Genomic DNA, 27,859 nt, shown 5'->3' with positions numbered 1-27,859 from the left:
AGCTTAAAACACAAACATGTTGTATAGCTGTAAAAATATTTTCTTTCTTTATAGACTTATTCTGCAAGTTTTTTCTATTAAAATTTATTTAGACTTTTTGAACTTTTTGTTAAAAATGAAGACATAAACACACACATTAGCGTAGGCCAACATAGGCTCAGGGCCATCAATATCAGTCTTCCACCTCCCCATCTTGTCCCACGGACAGTCTTCAGAGCAGTAACACACATGGAGCTGTCATCTCTGATGATAACAGTGTCTTCTTCGGGAACACCTCCTGGAGGACCTGCCCGAGGCTGTTCTACAGCTAACTTTTTTTAATAAGTAGAAGTATACTCTAAAATATCAATAAAAAGTATAGTATAGTAAACACATAAGCCAATAACATAGTCATTTATTATCATTATCAAGTATTATGTTCAGCACATAATTGTATATACTATGCTTTTATATGTGGCAACATAGTAAGTTGGATTTTTTTGTTATTTTGTAGAGACAGGGTCTCATTGTGTTGCCCAGGCTGGTCTCCAACTCCTGGCCTCAAGCAACCTTCCCTCCTCAGCCTCCCAAAGTGCTGGAATTACAGACAGAGCCACCTTGCCCAGCCTCGTACACCAGCATCACCACAAACACTTTAGTAATACGTTATGCTACAACATTATGACAGCTACATCACTAGGCAATAGGAATTTTCAGCTCCGTTATGATCTATGGGACCAGCATCTTATGATCCATCACTGACCAAAATGTTATTATGTGGTGCATGACTGTATTTAAAGACATTTTATTTTTACTTGTGTTTTTTGAGATAGGGTATCACTCTGTTGCCCAGGCTGAACTGCAGTGACATGATCTCGGCTCACTGCAACCTCCATTTCCAGGGCTCAAGAGAACCTCCAAACTCAGTCTCCAGAGTAATTGGGACTACAGATGTGTGCCACCACACCCAGCTTGTTTTTTTGGTTTTTGGTTTGGTGTTTTTGTTTTTGTTTTGTTTTGTTTTTTGCTTTTCGTTTGTTTGTTGTTGTTGTTTTTTGTTTGTTTGTTTGTAGAGACAGGGTTTCGCCATGTTGCCCAGGCTGGTCCCGAAGACCTAGGCTCAAGCAATCCACCCACTTCAGCATCTTAAAGTGCTGGGACTACAGGCGTGAGCCACCGCACCTGGTCTAAAAAGACATTTTAAACATGAATAGCTGGCACTATAGCTATGTGTCCAATCTGCTGCCCAATTCAACTTCATATCATCAGGAGTCATTAAATCGGACCCACACAGTCCTGAGAGACAAGGCAATGTGGTCCTCTCTTTTGGTTCTTAGCTTATCTAAATTACATTCTAGATTGTGCCATTCTAAGATTATCTCCATATTCCAAATATGCTTAAGAGATAAACTTAGAATTAATGTAGAACTGAAAGCATTTCGTGGGAAGTATCTAGATAGGCCAGTTCATTTTGTTTTTCCGTCTGCGCCTGTGAGCATCCATTCCTTCCCACAATCATGACAACAATTCATCAACCTCCAGCTCTTTAATGTAGACCTCTCCTCAAACCAATAAACAGAGAGGAGGGAGAGTGGAGAGTGAGTGGATTCAGTGTCCTTGGTTGTCCTGAGGCAGCCTCCACCAAGTCTGGCTCCCTGGGTTGGGTCCCTGTTCCAACAGCCCCCACTGGCTCTCCTTTCCTTCCCCTCTTCCCCCAAACCTCCTATTCTCTAATAGCTCTGTCCTCTACAAAGTATGTGAGCAAAAGCAGACATGACCCATACCAGAGGTGACAGAGCAGAAGGAAAGAACACAGCAGGAGCTGGGCCCATCAGAAGATTTGTGTTCAAATCCTAGCTCTGCTCTTGACCAGTCATGGAACATGGGGCTTTTCTCTACCTCTTCAAGGCTGTTTCCTCATCTTTAAAACAACCTATTGTGGTGGGTATTTGATAGTCTTGTTGGCTGCCTGAATCATTCCTCACTTAAGTCCACCCACTCGTAAATGGGATTAGTGCCCTGATGAAAGAAGTTCAAGGGAGTTTATTTGCCCCTTCCACCATGTGAAGATACAGCGTGAAGGCACCATTTACGAACAAGAAAGTGAGCCCTCACCAGACACTGAATCTGTCAGCACCTTGATCTTGGACTTCCCAGCCTCCAGAACTGTGAGTTATAAATTTCCGCTGTTTCTAAGCTACCTAGTCTATAGCAATTTGTTGTGGGAGCCCAAGGGGATTAAGATACGGATGATGTAAAACTTAAGGCATGTTTTCAAATAACTGCAATACATCATGCATCAACACTCATTTTTCCCTAGGAAAATGAATTTAGTGACTAACAGCTTAGCTTCCTGATAACTAGGACCTAATGGCCAGGTGTCCCAATTGGAGGCTCATCACAAAAGGTGGCAAATGACCATAGGCAACACCAAGTAGCTACTCCCTCAGTGCAGCGTAGGCCCTCACAATGTTTACATGGGCAGCCCCAAGGGTTCAGGGCTTTCTGTTCTGGTTTCCATCCATCTCACTATATAAGAGGGAATATATTTTTACCTCCCTCAAATTCGGATGCTGTTAAAATAGTATGTATTTTGCCGCTGAAGTTATTTTTAAAAAACCAGGTATGTTATCTTATTCTGTGTGTGGTATGGATATTATGCAATTTGATATATTTTGACTATAAACATGGATACTTAAACAGAATGTAAATGAGATCGGTCATCTATGATCACCTAAGATCAAGTGAAACTCTTTGCTTACCTTGCAGTCTCTGTGCACTGATTAGAAGGCAGGCAAATTTCATGAGCTGTGCAAAGAAGGAAAGAAACTTGTAGCGGATGCTGTGGATGCCCCACGCAGATGCCACCAGCATGTGATATTTCTGTGCATGTGACCTGACTTCCAACAGCCAGCATCCATGACTCTTTGTCGGAAGGCTTCCTGATCACTGGACCCTCTCTGCCCACACACATGGCAGGCTAGAAATGCTAGAGAATGAACACTTCCCTGCAGCAACCCTCAACCAGTGACTCCCTTTGCTCCAGTGAAAAAACTCTGAGCTGTATATTCTACACTGGCTCCCAGAGTTCCCCAGAGGCATTGAGCTCCAATTGCCCACAGTGGTAACTTGTTCAATAATACACTCTCCATTGGCTTCCCTCATTCCCTGTCTTACTTCTCCAGTCCCTGAATGGTGATCCCTGAATGACTGTTTCTCAATCAAGCCACTTGCACTTGAATCCTTGTCTCAGCCACTGCTTCTGGAGGATGCAAACTAAGACAGGGATGTGTGAAATTCAAATATCAAAAGGTCATTGGAAAAGCAAAGAAATAAATCAACAAGGACCTCCAGTAGTTGTGGACAATGCTATTCTGATTCCTCATTTCCTGGTACCTAGTCCTTTTACTTCTGACATCCCTCTCACCAGCCTTTTGCCATCTTCCACCAACATGACATTCTGGACCTTGGCCATGAAGGTTTGTCATTCTCAAGTCCATTTATTAATTAGCCCAGCGTACCCAAGTTGAAGTACAAAGGAAACTCACTAATTGAGCAGCTGTTGGGAGCTGTCCCCTAGTTTCATCCAGGGCCAGATCTCTTGGCTCTGTGTGACATGCAAACTTCAGTCTCCTCAGAGGACCAGGCTTTCAGAGGACAGAGTCAGTCTACCCAAGAACCAAGAGGAAGAAGGCCCAGGCGGATGTACAGGGACAGTGGGAAAAGCAGCCTGCACAGGACACAACTTTCCCGGTGAGGGAGCCATGCCTAAGACTAACTTGCAGGTCAGGAAGTTGCTTATTTAAAAAGAACATTTCTGAGCAAACGTCTCACTGCAAACCAAGTTCACTGTAGTTGCTGTTTAATGATCAGCACCTCCACCTCTTTAATAAAACCCTGGTTCAAAACAGGGCAGGGAGCCAGGCATGGCAGCTCACACTTGTAATCCTAGCACTTTGGGAGGCTGAGGTTGGTGGATCACCTGAGGTCAGGAGTTCGAGACCAGCCTAGCCAACATGGTGAAATCCCGTCTCTACTAAAAATACAAAAATTAGCCGGGCATGGTGGCATGCACCTATAATCCCAGCTACTTGGGAGACTGAGACAGGAGAATCACTTGAACCCAGGAGGCAGTTGCAGTGAGCCGAGAGCCCACCACTGCACTCCAGCCTGGGCAACAAAGCAAGACTCCACCTCAAAATATAAAATAAAATACCAAGCAGGGCAGGGGCACACACCTCTATGCACTACATGCTCCTTTAGGCTAGATCATCTGTATTCTCTTAAATATGTTTGGTTAAAAAATGTGTGCATATATTTGTGTATCAGATGACATGTATAAAATAATCAGAAGTCCCTCTAACTCAGCTGACTCTAAACTATGAAGCAGAAGAGTTTACTAGGATATGGGGTGGTTCACAGAATGTGAGAGGGAAGCTCCAGGCCCGGCTTCTAGGAGTAAGACCCCAAAGTTGACCAGTGTGCTGGTGTGTTTGAAGGTACCTCTGCCGCCGTTAAGCGCTACAGTACATAACCAATGCACGCCACAGCGGGAAACAGCACCGCTTCGGTCAGGAATTTGACCTTGCACCCCCCTGCCAGATAGAGGAAACACCCTGTCCCCTCCCACCCAAGGTGATCTAACAGAGTCTTCGTCATGGCCTGTGCCACAAAGGAGGCTGGAAAGCAAGTACAGCATTCTCAGATCTGAGAGGGGGTCTCTGGCCCCCATCCAAATTGAATGGCCAAAGTCTGCCTCAAGCCCCAACTCTCCTCCCCAGATGTAACCACTATGAAGACGGTGGATGTGTCCTTCCAGCCCTTTTACACGCACAGTTTTGGAAAACGGTTTTTGTAAGAATGAAGTTATACTATAAATATCATTCTGCAATTTTGCTACTTAATATAAGTCATGGATACCTTTCCATGTTCATACGTACAGATCTAACTTGTTCTTTTTGACTACAGCAAAAGATTCTGCAGAATCAAGTGCCATCATTTAGCCAGTCCTGTGTTGATGATATATAAGCTGTGGCCACTATCTTACTACAACAAACCACACAGGGAAAGCATCCCAGGGTATGTTTGTCATTGCTGCTGTTTGCACACGAATGTTGTCATTTTTGTAGGAACAGGTTCCTAGAAATGGGCAGCTGGGTCATACAGGCCATAGGGTCTGTGGTCTTTATCCTCATTGCAATATAAGGATGTTGGATTGAACTGAACTTCTCCACTTTGGGGACATTTCTATCCCAAGAACCAAGATAATTCTAGAATCAGGATAGCCCCCAGCCCAGCCAGTGCCAGAGCAATGCTGACCCAGGGCTCTCCTAATTCTGTTTTCCAGGCATCCCCGCACACCAGGTGTGCTGCTCCATTGCAGCCTCTTCCTCTTTTCAGTCCATCCGATGCTGTGATTCCACGTGAGAAGAGACACCTGCGTGGAGCAATGGAAGGCTGGTTTGCAGTCCCCGATCTGCCAGCAGCTGGGATTGAGTCAGTCCCCTCCCTTTTCTGAACTCCAGTTTTCTTACTTTAAAATAAGAGACATGGGTTAAATTAATGGTTTTCTAACTGTGTTCTGCCAAGACCAGCGTTCCACAGAGGCATCAGGAACGGCTTCAGAACTTGGGGGATGAGGGCAGGAGAGCAGGGCCTGGTCCTCATGAGCTCTGCTATTAACCTTGCTGTGTAATGGGGTGCTGTGTGAACATTCATTTGAAAAAGGCGTTTTGCTCCTAAAGGGAAATTGAAAACTATGCAGTGTGAGTGGAGATTTTATGCTCCACAGCACAGAAATCCCACTCCATAGTGGTTTGAGGGGAAGAAATAAGGGGGAGGGTGGTTATTGGTTCATATAATTGAAATCCAGGAGATATTGACTTCAGGCACTGCTCAATCCAGGGGCTCAAATATTATCAGAACCCAGTCTTGTTTCTTCTCATTACTTTGCTGTTCACAATGTTGGCTTCATTCTCAGGCTCAGTGTGGCACCAGAATGACTGCCAACAGAGTCAGGCCTATATCCTCCCAGGTTCAGGTCCAGCAGAAAAGATCATGTGCCTCTGTTGTGACAGTCACAGCAAAAGACTCAACACATCTTATTGGCTTAGGCTGAGTAGTGTTCCATCCCCAAGCCAATCACTGTAGCCAAGGGAATGTAATAACTTGATTGGCCTGGCTGAACTCATGTGGTCAGTGGAGCTAGGCGTGAAATAAACCTTACCCAACATACATTGACTAAATGTGGGACAGGGATGATTCTCCAGAAAATTGTATTATTATTTCCCAATGCTGAGTAGCCAAAAATCAATGCATATAAAACCACGTACATGTGTTTACTCAATGAACAATTAAGTAAGATACTGATAAGACAGGATCTGCACCATACACTGGAGATGCAATGATAAATTAATTACAGTCCCCATGCATCTTGTGATGGGCCAAGACCACTGCAGGTCAACAAAGTCATCAGCTGGGAGGAATACCAGGCCACAGAGTGGAGGACAGCAAGAATAAATGGAACCCACTAGCACCCTCTGCATCTGTCTGTCACATCCAACCCTGACAATCTTCAGAGAGTAATGGTGGCTGCTTCACTTCTACCTTGCAAATGTTGTGCAAATTATTCTCTGGACCAATTCTAACTTGAGACCACTCAGAGAAGGGGATTCTGGGAAACGTAACTCCAGCCTAAGCAAGTTGATGTAGTTCAAACCACAACAGAATCCATTTGCTGCTATCTCCAGAGCTGAAACATCCAATACTCTGAATAAAGTATGTTTGTCAACTTAGCATCTAGCTAAGTGTTTTGTACAAAATCACAACATAATGTTAGGGTCCTCTTCTATCTAAATACTCAGAATAATTTTAGATAGCCACCAAACACTTGCTGTCATTTGTAACCACCTGTAATTATGAATTAGGATCTACACAAATTAAAAGTATGCAAACCACTTCAGAATGACTTGTTGTGAAACAGATATATCCAATAGACCCAGATATAGAACTGTAAAGGATTAACTTCAAATAATATTCCCCATTACTGATATGAAAATGATTAATAAGTTTAAGATATTATGCTTTCTTTATTTCTAAAAATTTGATGAGTCTTTTGAAACATGTACCTAAAATTGGCGGTGTGCTTGCCCGCCTAACAGCCATTCAGTTGCCTATGGACGCTGAACTCAGGAAATACTAGTCTAAAGTTCCTATAAAAGACTCAAGAAACTTAGTCACATCTTTGTTCTAGAATTTTAAGATGTAGGAGAACTGTTTGTCTTCCAGCAACTTGCCATCCTCCTTCTGTATATAATTGTTTTTTGTCTTTCCTTTCCTTTCTTTCTTTCTTCTATCTCCTTTGGCTGTGGTTGTTTACCATGGTTTGACTTTGTAATGGAATGTCTCCTTTTGCCCTATTCCATCACAGCTCTCTAATTCAGATGGGGTGAATCCCATCAGGAGCCTCAGCTCTCAATCTATGAAGCCATGAGAGCCAAAACTTCAGGAATGCATGATCTGCTATGATGTCATAACGACTGCTCGGAACATACCTCTCCCCTACAGTGCTGATGTTTCACTGTAGGGTGCTGTGAGCAAAGGTGATAAGGAGAGAGAGTGTGTTTGGTATAACAAAGAAGATGCATTTTGAACCCAGGACATCCATGTGGGGAGCTGGAGGCACTTCTAGGCCACCAAGACACCAACAGTCACATTTAGGAAGGAGAGCATAGGGAATCAGGGCAAATTGCCTATGCAAAGCTCATTGATTGTTAAAAAAAAACAATAAAGCACAATGTATATCAAAGCCCAAAGCCAATACCAGAGGTGAAGTGCTTCCCAAAAGGGCTTCATTGACCCAGGAGTCAGCTTCCTGGGTTTGAACCTCAGCTCCAATATTGACCAGTAGTAAAACAAAACAAAACAAAACAAAACAACCTGCTTAACCTCTCCAAGATTGTTTCCTCAACCATAGGATGGGGATAAGGATACCTACTCATAGAGTTATTGGCAAGATTCAAGTAATGTGAATAGAACAATTCCTAGCATATAGAAAGCTTTAACCAATGGTGTGGTGTTAGTATCAGAAGATGTTGTTGTTGTTGTTGTTTTTGTTGTTGTCAGCCAATGAGGAAGGAGAGCTGCAGAGATCGATGTGCCAGTACCCAAGAGGGCTAACTGCTTGATCTATTGTAATGAATGTGGCATGCCCTTGCAGAGGGCAGTCTAGCAAGGGAAGCTGATGATTAACCAGTTAATCACAGTATGAAAGGGGTTGAAATGGGGGAGAGGGTCAGTAAGAGTGCTGTAAGACTACAGAGGAAGGGTGCTGTGTAGGGTGGGAGGAGGTCTCTAAAGACTTCCTTGGGCTGGGCGCGATGGCTCACATCTGTAATGCCAGTATTTTGGGAAGCCGAGGCAGGTGGATCATTTGAGGTCAGGAGTTTGAGACCACCCTGGCCAACATGGTGAACCCCCGTCTTTACTAAAAATACAAAAATTAGCAGGGCGTGGTGGTGCACGGCTGTAATCCCAGCTACTCGGGAGACTGAGGCAGGAGAATCGCTTGAGCTTGGGAGGGAGGCGGAGGTTTCAGTGAGCTGAGATTGGGCCACTGCACTCAAGTGTGGGCGACAGAGTGAGACCCTGTCTCCAAAAAAAAAAAAAAAAAAAAAAAAAAAGACTTCCTTGAAGTGGCAACATCTCAGCTGAGCCCTGAAGGGTTAAGAGTTTGCCAGTTAGGGAGGCTTCCAAGATGGCGGAATAGGAACAGGTCTGGTCTGCAGCTCCCAGCAAGACTGAGGCAGAAGACGGGTGATTTCTGCATTTCCAACTGAGGTACCTGGTTCATCTCATTGGGACTGGTTGGACAGTGGGTGCAGCCTACAGAGGGCAAGCCGAAGCAGGGTGGGGCATCACCTCACCCGGGAACCGCAAAGGGTTGGGGGATTTCCCTTTCCTAGCCAAGGGAAGTTGTGACAGTCTGTACCTGGAGGAACAGTACAATTCTGCTCAAATACTGCGCTTTTCCCATGGTCTTCACAACTGGCAGAACCAGGAAATTCCCTCCCATGCCTGGCTTGGCAGGTCCCACACCCACGGAGCCTTGCTCACTGCTAGTGCAGCAGTATGAGATCCACCTGCAATGCTGCAGCTCGGCAGGGGGAGGGGTGTCGCCATTGCCGAGGCTTAAGTAGGTGGTTTTGTGCTCACAGTGTAATCAAAGAGGACAGGAAGCTCGAACTGGGCAGAGCCCACCACATCTCAGCAAGGCCTACTGCCTCTCTAGATTCCACCTCTGTGGGCAGGGCATATCAGAACAAAAGGCAGCAGACAGCTTCAGCAGACCTAGATATCCCTGTCTGACAGCTCTGAAGAGAGCAGTAGCTCTCCCAGCATGGCATTCGAGCTGTAAGAACAGACAGACTGCTTCCTCAAGTGGGTCCCTGACCCCTGTGTAGCCTGACTGGGAGACATCTCCCAGTAGGGGCTGACAGACACCTCATACAGGCAGGGGGCCCCTCTGGGATGAAGCTTCCAAAGGAAGGATCAGGCAGCAAGATCAGCAATATGTGCTGTTCTACAGCCTCCGTTGGTGATACCCAGGCAAACAGGGTGTGGAGTAGACCGCCAGCAAACTCCAACAGACCTGCAGCTAAGGGGCCCAACTCTTAGAAGGAAAACTAACAAATGGAAAGAAATAGCATCAACATCAACAAAAAGCACATCCACACCAAAACCCCATCTGTAGGTCACCAACATCAAAGACCAAAGGTAGATAAAACCGCAAAGATGGAGAGAAACGAGACAGAAAAGCTGAAAATTCCAAAAACCAAAGCACCTCTTCTCCTCCAAAGGATCACAGCTCCTTAGCAGCAACGGAACAAAACTGGACAGAGAACGAGTTTGACAGGTTGACAGAAGTAGGCTTCAGAAAGTCAGTAGTAACAAACTTCTCCAAGCTAAAGGAGCACGTTCTAACCCATTGCAAGGAAGCTAAGAACCTTGAAAAAAGGTTAGACAAATGGCTAACTAGAAGAAACAGTGTAAAGAAGACCTTAAATGACTTGATGGAGCTGAAAATCACAGCATGAGAACTTCGTGATGCATGCACAAGCTTCAACAGCTGATTCAATCAAGTGGAAGAAAGGATATCAGTGATTGAAGATCAAACTGATGAAATAAAGCAAGAAGACAAGATTAGAGAAAAAAGAGTGAAAAGAAATGAACAAAGCCTCCAAGAAATATAGGACTATGTGAAAATACCAAATCTACATTTAATCAGTGTTCCTGAAAGTGACAGGGAGAATGAAACCAAATTGGAAAACACTCTTCAGGATATTATCCAGGAGAACTTCCCCAGCCTAGCAAGGCAGGCCAACATTCAAATTCAGGAAATACAGAGAACACCCATAGATACTCCTCAAGAAGAGCAACCTGAAGACACATAATTGTCAGATTCACCAAGGTTGAAATGAAGGAAAAAATGTTAAGGGCAGCCAGAGAGAAAGGTCAGGTTACCCACAAAGGGAAGCCCATCAGACTAACAGCAGATCTCTCGGCAGAAACCCTACAAGCCAGAAAAGAGTGGAGGCCAATATTCAACATTCTTAAAGAAAAGAATTTTCAACCCAGAATTTCATATCCAGCCACACTAAGCTTCATAAGTGAAGGAGAAATAAAATCCTATACAGACAAGATGAGAGATTTTGTCACCACCAGGCCTGCCTCACAAGAGCTACTGAAGGAAGAACTAAACATGGAAAGGGGCAACCGGGTACTAGCCACTGCAAAAACATGCCAAATCATAAAGACCATTGATGCTATGAGGAAACTGCATCAATTAATGGGCAAAATAACCAGCTAACATCATAATGACAGGATCAAGTTCACACATTCACACATAACAATATTAACCTTAAATGTAAATGGGCTAAGTGCCCCAATTAAAAGACAAAGACTGGCAAATTGAATAAAAAGTCAAGACCAATTAGTGTGCTGTATTCAGAAGACCCATTTCACATGCAAAGACACACATAGGCTCACAATAAACGTATGGAGGAAGATCTACCACGCAAATGGAAAACAAAACAAAAAAAAAAGCAGGGGTTGCAATCCTAGTCTCTAATAAAACAGACTTTAAACCAACAAAGATCAAAAGAGACAAAGAAGACCATTACATAATGGTAAAAGGATCAATTCAACAAGAAGAGCTGACTATCCTAAATAAAAATGCACCCAATACAGGGGCACCTGGATTCGTAAAGCAAGTCTTCAGGGACCTACAAAGAGACTTAGATTCCCGCACAATAATAATGGGAGATTTTAACACCCCGCTGTCAATATTAGACAGATCAATGAGACAGAAGGTTAACAAGGATATCCAGGACTTGAACTCAACCCTGCACCAAGTGGACCTAATAGACATCTACAGAACTCTCCACCCCAAATCAACAGAATATACGTTCTTCTCAGAACCACATCACATTTATTCTAAATTTGACCACATAATTGGAAGTAAAACACTCCTCAGTAAACGCAGAAAAACAGAAATCGCAACAAACTGTCTCTCAGACCACAGTGCAATCAAATTAGAACTCAGGAATAAGAAACTCACTCAAAACCTCACAACTACATGGAAACTGAACAACCCGCTCTTGAATGACTACTGGGTAAATAACGAAGTGTACCAGAATCTCTGGGACACATTTAAAGCAGTGTGTAGAGGGAAATTTATAGCACTAAATGCCCACAAGAGAAAGCAGGAAAGATCTAAAATCGACACCCTAACATCACAATTAAAAGAACTAGAGAAGCAAGAGCAAACAAATTCAAAAGCTAGCAGAAGGCAAGAAATAACTAAGATCAGAGCAGAACTGAAGGAGATAGAGACACAAAAAACACTTCAAAAAAATCAATGAATCCAGGAGCTGGTTCTTTGAAAAGATAAACAAAATAGACCACTAGCAAGACCAATGAAGAAGAAAAAAGAGAAAAATCAAATAGACACAATAAAAAATAATAAAGGGGATATCACCACTGACCCCACAGAAATACAAACTATCATCAGAGAAAACTACAAACACCTCTATGCAAATAAACTAGAAAATCTAGAAGACATGGACAAATTCTTGGACACATACACCCTCCCAAGACTAAACCAGAAAGAAGTTGAATCTCTGAATAGACCAATAACAGGTTCTGAAATTGAGGCAATAATTAACAGCCTACCAACCAAAAAACGTCCAGGACCAGACAGATTCACAGTCGAATTCTACCAGAGGTACAACAAGGAGCTGGTACATTCCTTCCGCAGCTATTCCAATAAATAGAAAAAGAGGGAATTCTCCCTAACTCATTTTGTAAGGCCAGCATCATCCTGATACCAAAGCCTAGCAGAGACACAACAAAAAAAAAGAGAATTTTATGCTAACATCCCTGATGAACATTGATGTGAAAATCCTCAATAAAATACTGGCAAACCGAATCCAGACGCACTCAAAAGGCTTATCCACCACAATCAAGTCCGCTTCATCCCTTGGATGCAAGCCTGGTTCAACATATGCAAATCAGTAAACGTAATCCATCACATAAACAAAACCAACGACAAAAATCACATGATTATCTCAATAGATGCAGAAAAGACCTTTGATAAAATTCAGCAGCCCTTCCTGCTAAAAACTCAAAAAACTAGGTATTGATGGAACATATCTCAAAATAGTAAGAGCTATTTATGACAAACCCACAGCCAATATCACACTGAGTGGGCAAAAACTGGAAGCATTCCCTGTGAAAACCGGCACAAGACAAGGATGTCCTCTCTCACCACTCCTATTCAACGTAGTGTTGGAAGTCATGGCCAGGGCAATCAAGCAGGAGAAAGAAATAAAGGGTATTCAATTAGAAAAAGAGGAAGTCAAATTGTCTCTGTTTGCAGATGAAATGATTGTATATTTAGAAAACCCCTTCGTCTCAGCCCCAAATCTCCTTAAGCTGATAAGCAACTTCAGCAAAGTCTCAGGATACAAAATCAATGTTCAAAAATCACAAGCATTCCTATATACCAGTAACAGACAAACAGAGAGCCAAATCATGAGTGAACTTCCATTCACAATTGCTACAAAGAGAATAAAATACCTAGGAATCCAACTCACAAGGGATGTGGAGGGTCTCTTCAAGGAGAACTACAAATCACTGCTCAGTGAAATAAAAGAGGACCCAAACAAATGGAAGAACATTCCATGCTCATGGATAGGAAGAATCAATATTGTGAAAATGGCCATACTTCCCAAGGTAATTTACAGATTCAATGCCATCCCCATCAAGCTATCATTGACTTTCTTCACAGAACTGGAAAAAACTACTTTAAAGTTCATATGGAATCAAAAAAGAGCCCGCATAGCCAAGACAATCCTAAGCAAAAAGAATAAAGCTGGAGGCATCATGCTACCTGACTTCAAACTGCACTACAAGACTACAGTAACCAAAACAGCATGGTACTGGTACCAAAACAGATATATAGACCAACTGAACAGAACAGAGACCTCAGAAATAACACCACACATCTACAATCATCTGATCTTTGACAAACCTGACAAAAACAAGCAATGGGGAAAGGATTCCCTATTTAACCAATGGTGTTGGGAAACTTGGCTAGTCATATGTAGAAAGCTGAAACTGGATCCTTTCCTTACACCTTATACAAAAATTAACTCAAGAGGGATTAAAGACTTAAATGTAAGACCTAAAACCATAAAAACCCTAGAAGAAAACCTAGGAAATACCATTCAGGAGATAGCCATGGGCAAAGACTTCATGACTAAAACACCAAAAGCAATGGCAACAAAAGCCAAAACTGACAAATGGGATCTAATTAAACTAAAGAACTTCTGCACAGCAGAAGAAACTATCATCAGAGTGAACAGACAATCTACAGAATGGGAGAAAATTTTTGCAATCTACCCATCTGACAAAGGGCTAATATCCAGAATCTTAAGAACTTAAACAAATGTACAAGAAAAAAACAAACAACCCCATCCAAAAGTGGGCAAAGGATATGAACAGACACTTCTCAAACAAGACATTGATGCAGCCAACAGACATGAAAAATGCTCATCATCACTGGTCATCAGAGAAATGCAAATCAAAACCACAATGAGATACCATCTCATGCCAGTTAGAATGGCGATCATTAAAAAGTCAGGAAACAACAGATGCTGGAGAGGATCTGGAGAAATGGGAATGCTTTTATACTGTTGGTGGGAGTGTAAATTAGTTCAATTATTGTGGAAGACAGTGTGGTGATTCCTCAAGGATCTAGAACTAGAAATACCATTTGACTCAGCAATCCCATTACTGGGTATATACCCAAAGGATTATAAATCATGCTGCTATAAAGACACAAGGACAGGTATGTTTATTGTGGCACTATTCACAATAGCAAAGACTTGGAACCAACCCAAATGCCCATCAATGATAGACCAGATGAAGAAAATGTGGCATATATACACCATGGAATACTATGCAGCCATAAAAAAGGATGAGTTCATGTCTTTTGCAGGGACATGGATGAAGCTGGAAACTATCATTCTCAGCAAACTATCACAAGGACAGAAAACCAAACACTACCTGTTCTCACTCATAAGTGGGAATTGAACAATAACAACACATGGACACAGGGCGGGGAACATTACACACTGGGGCCTGTGGGGGGTGAGGGGCTGGAGGAGGGATAGCATTAGGAGAAATACCTAATGTAAATGACAAGTTGATGTGTGCTGTAAACCAACATGGCACATGTATACGTATGTAACAAACCTGCACATTGTGCACATGTATCCTAGAACTTAAAGTATAATTCAAAAAAAATAAAAAAGAGTTTGCCAGTTAAAGAGCAGCATGGTGGAAGTAAGAAATGAGGATAAATCAGACGGTCATTGGAGGATTATATGAGGTCAAGGAAGGGTTTTTCTTCATGCAAGTGACATTGGGCTTACCAATGGGGAAAAAGTTTACACAATGGGGGAAAAGAGATAAAAACAATGTATGAAGAAAGAAAAGAAATATCAAAAAGTTGAAGGTTGCAAAGGAGCAGAGGGTGAAGTAGGGGAAACATGCTATGTACCTACACCAGAAACAGGATGTGCCCCTGGAAAGTGTCCACTTCTACCTTTATTTTAAAATGGAGGCTGGGCACGGTGGCTCACATCTGTGATCCCAGCACTTTGGGAGGCCAAGGCGGGCAGATCACCTGAGGCCAGGAGTTCAAGACCAGCCTGGCCAACATAGCGAAACCCCATCTCTACCAAAAATACAAAAATTAGCCAGGTGTGGTGGTGCATGCCTGTAATCCCAGCTACTCAGGAGGCTAAGGCAGGAGAATCGCTTAAACCTGGGAGGTGGGGGTTGCAGTGAGCTGAGATCATGCCACCGCCCTCCAGCCTGGGCAACAGGTTGAGACCCCATTTTGAAAAACTAAATAAATAAAAGTAAAAATGGAGAAATGGGGCCAGAAGGTAGGTCCAAGGTTATACATGGAGATGATGACAGAGGTAGAATTAAAAATGTTTGGGCCAGGTGTGGCGGCTCACACCTATAATTCCAGCACTTTGGGAGGCCAAGGCAAGAAGATTGCTTGAGCCCATGAATTCAAGACCAGCTTGGGCAACACAGTGAGACCTAACCTCTACAAAAAATTAAACAATTAGCTAGGCATGGTGGCACATGCCTATGGTTCCAGCTACACAGGAGGCTGAGGTGGGAGGATTACTTGAGCCCAGGAGGTCAAGACTGCAGTGAGCTGTGATCACACCACTGCACTCCAGCCTGGGTGACAAAGCAAGACCTTGTCTCAAAAAAAAAAAAAAAAAGTAGTCCAGGGGCTGTTTGGTGTGGTGTCCTTTATGCAGAAGGCAGATGGTTAATAAGGACTTATGAAGTTTTTAGCAGATGAAGGCATATTGTGCACCAGATGGAAAAATAAGTCCCAGCATTGCTAGGAGAATCTCAGGGGTAGAGACAGAGGAGGTCATAGAAGGTGGGATCAGGAGAGTAATCTCTCAAACTTGTATACTTTTACGTATTGATCCTGGGTAACGAAATTTGACATCAAAATTCTCTGACCTGTATCTATTAAGCATTTATTATATGCCAAGTGTTTCAGTTATCTATTGCCACATAACAAACTGCCCCAGAACTTAGTGGTTTACAACTACTTCAATTTTATTTATTATTTATTTATTTATTTATTTTTAGAGAGAAATTCTTGCTGCATTGCTCAGGCTAGACTAGAACTTCTGGGCTCAAGCAATCCTCCCACCTCAGTCCTACTTTATGATATCTTACACTTCCGTGGGCAGTAATGTGGACAGGGCTTGGCTGGGCAATTCAGTTCTGTTTCATGTGGCATCAGCTGAGGTTACTTAGTGGTAGCCAGCTGGTGGCTGGGCTTTTTTGGAGGGCCTAAGCCAGCCTCATTCACATGTCCGGTACGTTGGAGGGAATGGCTAAATGACTGGGTTCAGCTGGGACTGCTGATCATGGCACCTACACGGGGCCTTTCCCACACGGTGCTCTTAGGTGAGTCAGACTTCTTATGTGGTAGGGTAGGGCTCCCAGAGACCATGTGCCAAGACACCTGGGTGAAAGCTGTGAGGTTTCTTAGGACTCAGCTTCAGAAGTCCCAGAATGTCATTTCTGCTTTACCCTACTCACCAGTCAAGCCACCCAGGTTGGTCCAACTCAAGGAGAGGGCAGCTAGACTCTAACTCTCAAGGGGAGGAGTAGCAAAGAATTTGCACCATCTTGAATCCACCACATCAAATAAGTGCTGTGCATGTGTGACCTTGCATAATCCTCTCAACAGTCCTATGGTAAGCTCTCTTATCACCTCCATTTAAGAGATGAGGGAATTAAGATACAGTGAGTTTTGGAAACCTGTCTAAGCTCATGCAGCTATGAGAACTGGATTCAACCCAAGCAGCCTGGCTCCTGGACATGTTACGTACCAGTATTCTATGGCAAGCAAGACAGATACTGCCTGTATCCCACCATCAAGTTTGAAAAGAACTGTCTCTTTAGAATGTTACAGCAGGAGGTACCCTAGCAGTCTCCTAAGGCAAGCCCTTCATTTACATGATGAAGAAATGCATGCCCAGGCTGCCTAAGTAACCACTCTTCTGTGCAGCGTCCTGTCCTGGTGGAGATCCTCTGAGTCACAAGAGCATCTGTTGGCTTATCTCCTTTTGGCAAACAAAGAAATGGCCTCAGAAATTTTAAATGACTTCTGCTAGACTACACAGCAGGAGTATAACTAAGCCAGAATCTGAAGACCCATTCCAAATTCCATCATCTTCCCACTACTCTGAGCTGCCTCAACATAACAGATTAGAAGAGGCCCTAGGATGTCCAGAAATGAGGATGAAAGCTTGGATTTTTCCTAGGATCCAAATGAAATTGCACACCTCCTACCAGATAGTTGCTACCTGGGGTAGGGTTCACTGAGATCTTCTTTCCAGATCTAAAATGAGGAATTTTGCCCCCTGGAAAATCATAGGGCTCTAATCGAGATTATAAATGGCTTAGCTTGAGTTCCTCCCACTCCCTGAAAGTAGAGCCTAAGACAAGGAATCAGGTATAGATGCTTTATCTGGGATCTGATCCCAGGAAGCAAGACACTCAGGAGGGCGAGAGAAGGAGGAACAGGCAAATAAGGACCCATCGACAAGGTCACAAGTGCGGATGTGGGGGCAGATCCCATCAGAACCTTCTGCAGAGCGGATAGCATGACTCAGAGTGGTCCACTCAAGTGCAGCAGCCACGGCTGCAACTGGAATCAGAGGTGAGGTTCTGTGGATGTGAGTCAGGACCCCAGAGGTGTCTGAGCCTCCTGAGAAAGGAACCTTTAATCCGAGACCAGAAGGATGAATCAGAATCAGAGGAAAGGAAGCAGGGAGAGAAAGGCGAACATTCTGTTCAGAAAAAACAGGAAGTTCAAGGGTAGGAGAGCAGGGCCCTTTTGTAGAACTAGGGGAAAAAATTACCTGAGGCTGCAATAGAGACAGCAAGAGAGGAGGTGAACAAATGATGGGAAATGGAACTTGGGGGGGGCCTGTAAAGCAAGTTGAAGCTTCATCTGAAGGGCAACAGGAGCCCCTGAAAGGTTTTTAATAGGGGAGAGAATGTTCAGATTTTCATTTCTAAAAATGGTTATAATGTCCCCTCAGCAGGTGGACTCCCTGCTGCTTTTCCAAAGAAAATGCAAGCATCAAAGTGGCAAACCAAACTTTTGTGGCAACATATAGCATATATGGTCTGCACACATGGGGCCTTCAAATACCAAGAGATTCTTCTACAGATGCAAATATTGCCTACAGATTCTGTTCAGATTGGAGGACCTGAGCCCAAAGCCCCTCCCAACACAGGTCTCTAGAAATGAGATAAATGTGGTTTTGATCCATGACAATGTTAGGAAGCTGGAAGGAGTTTCCTTAAGAATAAGAAATCTTGAAAATTCCCTGAAATATGGAAGCCAGTCAAATCAGAGTTTAAAAGGATCCCTATACTGAAGCTCATGTGGGCAAACACTTTTGCATAAAAATGAGAGATGGGAGGTAGCTCCAAGAATACTCAAAGCCTTGAGGTAGGCCAGGCATGGTGGCTCACACCTGTAATCCCAGTACTTTGGGAGGCCAACGCGGGTGGATCACTCGAGGTCAGAAGTTCAAAACCAGCCTAGTCAACATGGTGAAAACCCCATCTCTACTGAAAATACAAAAATTAGCTGGGCGTGGTGGGACACGCCTATAATCCCAGCTACTCAGGAGGCTGAGGCAGGAGAATCACTTAAACCCAGGGGGGTGGAGGCTGCAGTGAGCCAAGATCACACCACTGTACTCCAACCTGGGCAACAGAGTGAGACTCCATCTCAAAGAAAAAAAACAAAAGCAAAAACAAAAAACAGGGATTGCTGGGGCCCACCCCATGAGCTTCAGATTCATTTGGTCTGGGTTTTCATTTCTCACAAGATCCCAAGAGGGGTTGATGCTGCTGGCTCAGGGATCACACTTTTAGAAGCATTTAGATTCATTTGGTCTGGGTTTTCATTTCTCACAAGATCCCAAGAGGGGTTGATGCTGCTGGCTCAGGGATCACACTTTTAGAAGATGTCATCTACTGATGACATCTGCAATTTTAAGTACTAAACAGCTATTTCTTGTTTCATCAAGGTTTGCAATCTCTTGACCTACCAATTTAAAAGATTAAGATACTAAGAAAACTTCTGTTATTCTACTTTTACTTTCATTTAATCAAATTTAATGACATTTGCATTTTATGTTATCACCATAGTTCTGATTTTGGCTTGACCGTAAATACTGAAAACCAATAAATAGTGCTAATTTGATTGTGGCTTCATGATTATTGCTCACAGTTGAGCCAAAACAAGTGTCATGATTATATATCCTCCTCTATAGTTGCAAAGTTAAAGCCCAGGAATATGCAACTTGTACTGCAGATAGAACATTCCTAGGATCAACATTCTTTTCTTCTTTATACTCTTCTACTTACTCAAAATCCTACCATTTTAAGTTTTGGTATGCTATGTTTCCATTTCCATTTGCCTTAAGAAATTTTTTAGTTTCCCTTTGAATTATTTCATTGACCCATTGAAGGTCTCACACTGAAAGTCTCACATCATCAAGTAAAAGTTCAGTCCTAAAACTATACACCTCATAAGTTCTCAAAACTCATGGTCTAAAACTGGTCATGTGACCAGGCGCAGTGGCTCACCCCTGTAACCCCAGCACTTTGGGAGGCTAAGGTGGTCAGATCACCTGAGGCCAGGAGTTCAAGACCAGCCTGGCCAACATGGTGAAACCCTGTCTCTACTAACAATACAAAAATTAGCTGGGCACGGTGATGGGTGCCTGTAATCACAGCTATTTGGGAGACTGAGGCAGGAGAATCACTTGAACTTGGGAGGCAGAGGTTGCAGTGAGCTGAAATCACTCCACTGTATTCCAATAGCAACAGAGTGAGACTCTGTCTCCAAAAACCTCAAAAATCCTTGAGGTAGAAGAGCCTGGGAGCAGTAGTAGCTCTGCATACCTAAAGGGAAATGAGCTGGGGCACCAAAGTAGCAACTGTGAGGTCAACATTGCCCTTTGGACTAAGCAGCAACAGAGCAATAGAGGTGTCTGCCCCCATGGAGGAGCCAGGAGTATGAGCCTTTAGGACCCAGAGCTAAAATAGTGTTCCAGGGGACTGGTGACATAAAGAAAGAATGAGGAGCTCCCTCCCCATGAAATGCCTCCCTGGCCGCTCTATGTCTGACTCACACCCTGTCTCCTGTAGGTAAACTGCAATAAACAATCAAAGACAGGCTAACAGGGATCCCCCAAAACAAAGATGATTCTTCAGTTAAGACTTACTAAGCAATTGTGGAAATCTATCTCTGTGCAATAGACATCATCCTCTTACCAAATACAGAACTTGCACCTGAGGAAATAGAGCTGATAGCTGAGCTGGGCTGAATAATTAAATTATCGGGGAGATGTAAGATTACCATATGCAAACACTGTGAATGATTATTTATTTATTTATTTATTTATTTATTTATTTTAAACAGGGTCTCACTCTGTCACCTGGGCTAGAGTACATAGATGTGATCACAGCTCACTGCAGCCTCAACCTCCATGGCTCAAGCAACAATCCTGCTTCAGTCTCCCAAGTAGCTGGCACTACAGGTATATACCATCACACCCAGATAATTTTTGTATTTTTTGCAGAGAAAGGGCTTTGCCACGCTGCCCAGGCTGATCATGAATTCCTGGGCTCAAGCAATCTGCCTGCTTCAGCCTCCCAAAGTGCTGGGACTACAAGAGTGAGCTGCTGCAGCCAGCCATGAATGATTTCTATTTGGGAAGTTAACTTAAAATTTGATAATTTAAAATATTCAATATATAAGCTGAGTAGTAACGCCAAAGAGAAAATGTGTGAGTTATAAAATCAAGCCAAGAAAACTTCCAGAATGTAACTAAGATTTCTATTTTTTCATATTTTATTTATTTATTTATTTATTTAGAGATGAAGTCTCACTGTGTCGCCCAGGCTGGAGTACAGTGGCATGATCTTGACTGCAACCTCTGCCTCCTGGGTTCAAGTGAGTCTCATGCCTCAGCCTCCTGAGTACCTGGGATTACAGGTGCCCGCTACCATGCCCAACTAATTTTTATATTTTTAGTAGAGATGGGGTTTCACCATGTTGGCCAGGCTGGTCTCGAACTCCTAACCTCAAGTCATCCGCTTGCCTCAGCCTCCCAAAGTGCTGGGATTACAGGTGTGACCTACAACGCCTGGCCAGATTTTTAAAATGTAAAACAGAAGTTAAAGTGATATATAATATAAATTGGACTTAGCTAGAATTTAAATCTTCTGCTTTTCAAAAGACACTGTTAAGAAAATAAAAATACAAGCCTAGACTTGGAAAAAATGTTTGCAAAACATGTATCTATTAAAAGACTTGTATCCAGAATATGTAAAGAACTCTCAAAATTCAATGATAGGAAAAAGAAACAACTCAATAAAAAATATGCAAGAGATATGAATAAACACTTAACTAATGAAGATATATAGATGGCAAACAAAAACATGAAAATATGCTCAATATTATTAGTTATTGGAAAAACAAATTAAAACCATAAGAGACTTAATACCACTACATGCCTATTAGTATGACAAAAATTAAACAGACTGACCACACCAAGTACTGGTGAAGATGCTGGTGAACTGGCACTCTCATACACTACTGGTAGGAAGGTAAAATGGTGCAACCACTTTGGAAAACAGCGTAACGGTTTCTTTAAAATTTAAACATGTACCTACAATATAATTTAGTCATCTCATTCTTAGGTTTTTATCCAAAAGAAAAGAAAATACACGTCATACAGAGACTTGTCTACAAACATTCACATCAACTTGATTTTTAATAGCCAAAAAGTGCAAACATCTATAGATGTCCATACATAGATGAATAGATAAATAAATTGTGGCGTATTCATATAATGGAATAACTACTCAACAATATAAAGGAATAAACAAGCAATAACATGAATGAATCTCAAAATAATTTTGCTGAGTGAAAGAAGACAGAAAAATAGTCCATATTGTATTATTTTATTTATATAAAATTCTAGGAAATATAACTAATCTACAGTGACAGAAAGCAGATCAGTGGTTGTCTGGGATCAGCAGTGGGAGGGACAGGTGGGATGGCAGAGAGGAATTACAAAAGGCAAGAAGAAACTTTTGAGAGTATTAGATATGCTCACCATCATGATTGCAATGGTGGTTTCCCAGGTACAGACATATGTCAAAACTTATCAAATAGCATCTTTTAAATATGTACAGTTTACTGTATATCAGTTATACCTTAATAAGGCTATTACTCTGTGTGTGTGTGTGTGTGTGTGTGTGTGTGTGTGTCTGTATCGGTATGTCTCAATTTTATATGGCCATGACTCTTTTCCCTGCTCACCTGTTGCCCCAGTTTGCAGAGCCATGACATATGCAATGAGACAGACCTAGGCGTGATCCTGGCTCCACTGTCATTCTGGCTGTGTGCCCTTCAGTAAATGATTTACACTTTCAGAGCCTTCATTTTTTTCCTTCAAAATGGAGTAGTGCTTGGGATTATATTAGTGAATGTCAAACGCCTTTCACATAATAGGTTCTTGAAAACTTTAGACCACCAATCACCCCAGAAACTGAACCAGCCATATTTATGATTGCCCCTAAGGCATTAACTTTATTTTTAGCTAAAGGCACCAGCATGCAATCGCCTTGAGTCCAAAGGTCCAGGGGGAAAGATGTTGAAATGCTGAGCACTGCCCTGCAGGCCCATCTGCTCTGCATTAGTCAGCCTTCCTCTGTTTATTATTCCATGTGTTAAATCTCCTCCAATTCTTTTTTTTTTTTTTTTTTTTTTTTTTTGATACGGAGTCTTGCTCTGTCGCCCAGGCTGGGGTGCAGTGGCCGGATCTCAGCTCACTGCAAGCTCCGCCTCCCAGGTTTATGCCATTCTCCTACCTCAGCCTCCCGAGTAGCTGGGACTACAGGCGCCCGCCAACCCGCCCGGCTAGTTTTTTTGCATTTTTTAGTAGAGACGGGGTTTCACCGTGTTAGCGAGGATGGTCTCGATCTCCTGACCTCGTGATCCGCCCGTCTCGGCCTCCCAAAGTGCTGGGATTACAGGCTTGAGCCACCGCGCCCGGCCTCTCCTCCAATTCTTGTGTGAAAAGTTCGGGCGCACAATAACCTCTTTATCACATTTTCAAATTCTGGGCCTGTTCTGGAAAGTTTACACCTTTTTCTTGTTCCCATTGTTTTCATGTGGATTCAGATTTCTGAAAAAGGCATTTGGAGCACTTTGCTGAAAATATTTGGGTGTAAAGCTTGATGAGACAAACATTGCCCAAAAGTGAGAATTAGATGTCAGAGGAATTAAAACTATACCACGTGGGCCATGTGGTACAGCTGTGGCTGTGTGAGGAGAATCTGAGGCTCGGGATGGTGGTTGAGAGCCTGTGGCTGGGCAATACTCTTAGTCGCTCTCCTTTGGGGAATAAATTAAATAATACTGAAAAGAATAACAGAAACATGCCAATGTTGGAGCAGAGAATAAAAGGGTCACAAAACTCTGTAAAAATAAATGCATCATAACAATATTGCTTACCATTCATTGAGTATTATTTGTGTACCTTGCTTCACTAAGTGCTATTTTATTGAAACCTCACAACACACCTTGAGTTAGGTATAGAATAAGCAAGGGTTCTTTTAGCCATAAGTGACAGGAAGTCCACCTCAAACTGGCTTACCACATAAAGAACTTTTTATTGGATATGTAAGTTTAAAGTGCAGATTTAGTTCTACCTTCAAGTGAGACTTGATCCAGCAGCTCCCAAAGATATTTTCAAAGACCAAGACTCTTTTCCTCTTCTCTCTGCCTTCTTATTAGCTTTGTCTTTGGGCTTCATGGAGTCAGTTCAGATGTCCCAGGTTTCCCATGGTGGCAAAATGGCTGCAGCTTTTCTAGACCTCACATCCTTACAGAGAAAGAGAGAATAAACCCTGAAATTCACTCTCATTGGTCGCAAATGGGTCATGTGTCCATTCCTAAACAGATCACTGTGGTGGGGAGGGGGAGGTGAGTAAGAAAGGTTGATTATATCAAGTCTTTGGAGTAGGGGATGGGGAGGTAGTCCACACCCAGTAACTAGATGTCGGTTCAATCCCAACCAAAGCTGCAGGCTGAGAAATGGGGAGAGGTGGCATCCCAAGGGAAAAAAGGGAAAGGGCTAATTCCAAAAGGGAAATGGATGCTGGGGACACATCCAGTGAACGCCCACTATAGGGTACTCATTCATTCATTCGTTCACTATTTAGAAATTGTCAAACAGTATTTAGGAGCTGGGGCCACATCAGGAAATAAAAAGCGAAAATCTCTATGGTAGATTCTGTTGATGCCCCCACTGCATGTCCCCTTGACACACCTGCAACTGTGTTGGACAGTTTCTATGCACAGGAACTATGTCTACCTCTGCTTCTTGGCCAGAAGGCTTTCTCTGCACGGGGCAAGCTTGCTCAGCCCATGCACAAGTCAGTCTGAATGTACCAGAGATTTAAGCCTCCCTACATTCAACAATGGGCAGGAGTTGGGGACAATACTCCAGTTTTTCTATCTCTAGGTAGGAAATGTATGAGAATTTCAGCTCAACAGGGCTTCTCAGAGGATCTCCAAAGAATTGTCCACAGCACTAATAAGTTTACTAATGCCTCCTTTATTGATTTTACTTTCTATGGTTTTTTCCCCCAGTTCCCTTTCTTATACCCTTCAGGATCATCTCCCAAATGAACAGCCAACCCCATATCCCCTGTCTCAAGGATCAACTTTCAGTGGAACTCAAACTCAGACCATCGCTGCCTTCATGGGCTTACATTCTGGTGGCAGGAGGAGATGAATAATAAAATAAATGAGCAAACTACGTGATGTTATATTAAGATAGGTGTTGTAGAGGAATATAAAGTAGAGAAAGGGATAGAGTGATGGGGTGGGTATGGGTGCAATCTTAAGGCCTTGAGGAAAACACTACAGGTAAGTTAAGACCTAAAGAAGATGTAAGGTTAAGCTGTGTTAACAGTCAGGTTAGGCTGTATTATGCTAAGATAACAAGTAACTCACAGACAATGATGGCTTAAATGACAGAGGTGTATTTCTCACTGAAACCACATGTTCATTTCAGGTCAGCTGGGACATTGCTCCACATGCATTCATTTAGCAATCAGCTGAAGAAACATAGCTAGTTATCATGGGAGACAGAAAAAAAGAATTCTAGAAGGTCTCATCTCATCAAGCAAAAGTTCAGCCCTAAAGTTATACATATTGTAAGTTCTCAAAACTCATTGTCTAAAACTGGTCATGTGGCCAGGCACAGTGGCTCACTGCTGTAATTCCAGCACTTTGGGAGGCCGAGGCGGGCAGATCACCTAAGGTAAGGAGTTCGAGGCAAGCCCAGCCAACATGGTGAAACCTGATCTCTATTAAAAATATAAAAATTAGCCAGGTGTGCTGGTGTACATCTGTAATCCTAGCTACTTGGGAGGCTGAGGCACAAGAATTGCTTGAACCTGGGAGGCAGATGTTGCAGTGAACTGAGATCGTGTCACTGCACTCCAGCCTGGGCGACAAAGTGAGACTCTGTCAAAAAAAAAAAAAGTAAAAAATAAAATAAAACTGGTAATGTGGCCCCACCAATCACAAGTGATGAAGGAGGTACAACTTACCAAGTGTCTGGTTGACAGAGAGATAAAAATAATCTGTGGACAGACCTACTAACACCACAGTCCACCCTTCTGGATCACCAAATATTCTGACAAAATATGCACACCATCTCCTAAGTGGAGAAAAACAACCATATCCAACTCAAAGTCCATGAAGGATAATTTGTCTCCACATCAGGTTTGGTTATGATTTACTTGATCCAGAGACCTACAAACTAAAAAGACAAGTTGCCTGAACCCAACATGCAAGACATGAGATCTGGGTTTCAAAAAACAAACAAACAAACAAACAAACAAACATGACAAGCCATACTAAAAGGCAAAAATACAGTTTGAGGAAATAGAATAAGCATCAGAACCAGACAAACATCACATGCCCTCACTCATATGTGGGAGCTTAAAAAGTGTATTTCATGAAGATAGAGAATAGATTGGTAGTTACCAGAGCCTGGGAAGGAGAGAGGGGGCACAGAGAGAGGTTGATCAATAGGTACAAATACACACTTTGATAGGAGAAATAAGACCCAATGTTTAATAGATAATTATGGTGACTATAGTTTACAATAATCTATTGTATATTTCAAAATAGCTAGAAAAGGCCAGGTGTGGTGGCTCACATCTGTAATCCCAACATTTTGGGAGGCCAAGGCAGGATTGCTTGAGCCTGGGAGTTTGAGACCAGCCTGGGAAACATAGTGAAACTCGGTGTCTACAAAAAAAAAAATTGTAAAAAGTAGCCCGGCATGGTGGTATGCACCTGTAGTCTCAGCTACTCAGGAGGCTAGATGGGAGGATCACTTGAACCTGGGAGTTTGAGACTGCAGTGAGATGTGTTACACCATTGCACTCTAACCTGGGTGACAGAGTGAGACACCATCTATAAAAAAAAATGTTTAATGTTTTTAAAAAATTGCTAGAAGAGAATAAATGTTTCTAGCATAAGAAAATACAAATATTTAGGATTACAAATGTCTTAATTAGACTTATTTGATCATTACAAATTGTATGAATGTATTAAATTATCACATATATCCCCAAAATATGTACATCTATGTATATATTTTTTAATCTTTTTTTTTAAAAGTGAAGGACAAGAGGTGCCCTGCCATGCCAGGCACCCACCACTGAAGCCTGGGACATACCATCTGCCTACTCACCCATTCCCTCCACAGTACATGCCAGGTGCCCTAAGTCAACTACCCTCCTCCCCTCAAGATAGCACAATATTGGGCTAATCTGCTATGTTCATGGCCACACTGTTGATTGTCCTGCTGCTGATGGTGTGTGATGAGGGGGGCATCCACTGTATTTTGTATGGCATCTTTTTAAAATCTAAATTCAAGTTTCTGCAAGAACTGATGGGAGACACAGAACCCCAAAAGGGAGATCAAGAGCATTCCGGGTCTGAAACCGAAGAAGACACTTCATTCGCTCCACATCTGAATGATCAGATTCATTCACCAAAAAAGGGTACCTGCTGATGAAGGCCACTGTCCCCACACATAGTCTGTTATTGGTGAATGATGAAAGAAAATTGCTAGCCTCTGTCCTTAGTGACTTGGCTTTGAAATTTACTAAATGACTGAAGAACATTTATACTTGGATTTTAAGTCCAAAAAAAGAAAAAAGAAAGACAAATACAGACTCAAAGACATTCCCAAACAAAAATTGAGAGAATTTGTTACCAGTAGACTTACCTTGCAAGAAATTTTAAAAGAAGCTCTTCTGACAGAAGAAAATTATATAGGTCAGAAATTCAGATCTACATAAAGAAAGGAAGGGCATTAGAGAAGGAACAAGTGAAGGTAAAATATAAAGTTTTCTTTTTCTTTCTCTTTTCTCTTTTTTTTTTTTTTTTTTTTTTTTTGAGACAGAGTCTTGCTCTGTTGCCCAGGCTGCAGTGCAATGGTGCAATCTCGGCTCACTGCAACCTCCGCCTCCCAGGTTCAAGCAATTCTTCTGCCGCAGCCTCCCAGGTAGCTGGGACTACAGGTGCATGCCACCACGCCTGGCTAATTTTTGTATTTTTAGTAGAGACAAGGTT

General features: G+C 42.6%; 1 protein-coding gene and 1 long non-coding RNA gene across 2 annotated transcripts; both read right to left on the bottom strand.

The window, feature by feature from the left end:
* Positions 1-97: 97 nt before the first annotated feature.
* On the bottom strand, positions 98-23,367 carry APRG1 (APRG1 tumor suppressor candidate). The gene is given in 4 exon segments (XM_077992143.1): positions 98-5,512; positions 22,808-22,842; positions 22,844-22,929; positions 23,241-23,367. Coding segments are annotated over 4 exon segments (534 nt in total). The 3' UTR covers positions 98-5,226.
* Positions 23,368-23,848: 481 nt separating this feature from the next.
* On the bottom strand, positions 23,849-27,579 carry LOC144339115 (uncharacterized). The gene is made up of 2 exons (XR_013413787.1): positions 27,513-27,579; positions 23,849-24,080 (listed from the first exon to the last, which is right to left on the bottom strand). It is a non-coding gene; the product is annotated as an uncharacterized LOC144339115 (long non-coding RNA).
* Positions 27,580-27,859: the final 280 nt, after the last annotated feature.

The sequence above is a fragment of the Macaca mulatta genome, chromosome 2 (assembly GCF_049350105.2).
Source record: "Macaca mulatta isolate MMU2019108-1 chromosome 2, T2T-MMU8v2.0, whole genome shotgun sequence".
Lineage (NCBI taxonomy): Eukaryota > Metazoa > Chordata > Mammalia > Primates > Cercopithecidae > Macaca > Macaca mulatta.
The sequence above is the reverse complement of the archived record's forward strand: the minus strand, read 5'-3'. Positions and strand labels throughout refer to the sequence as shown.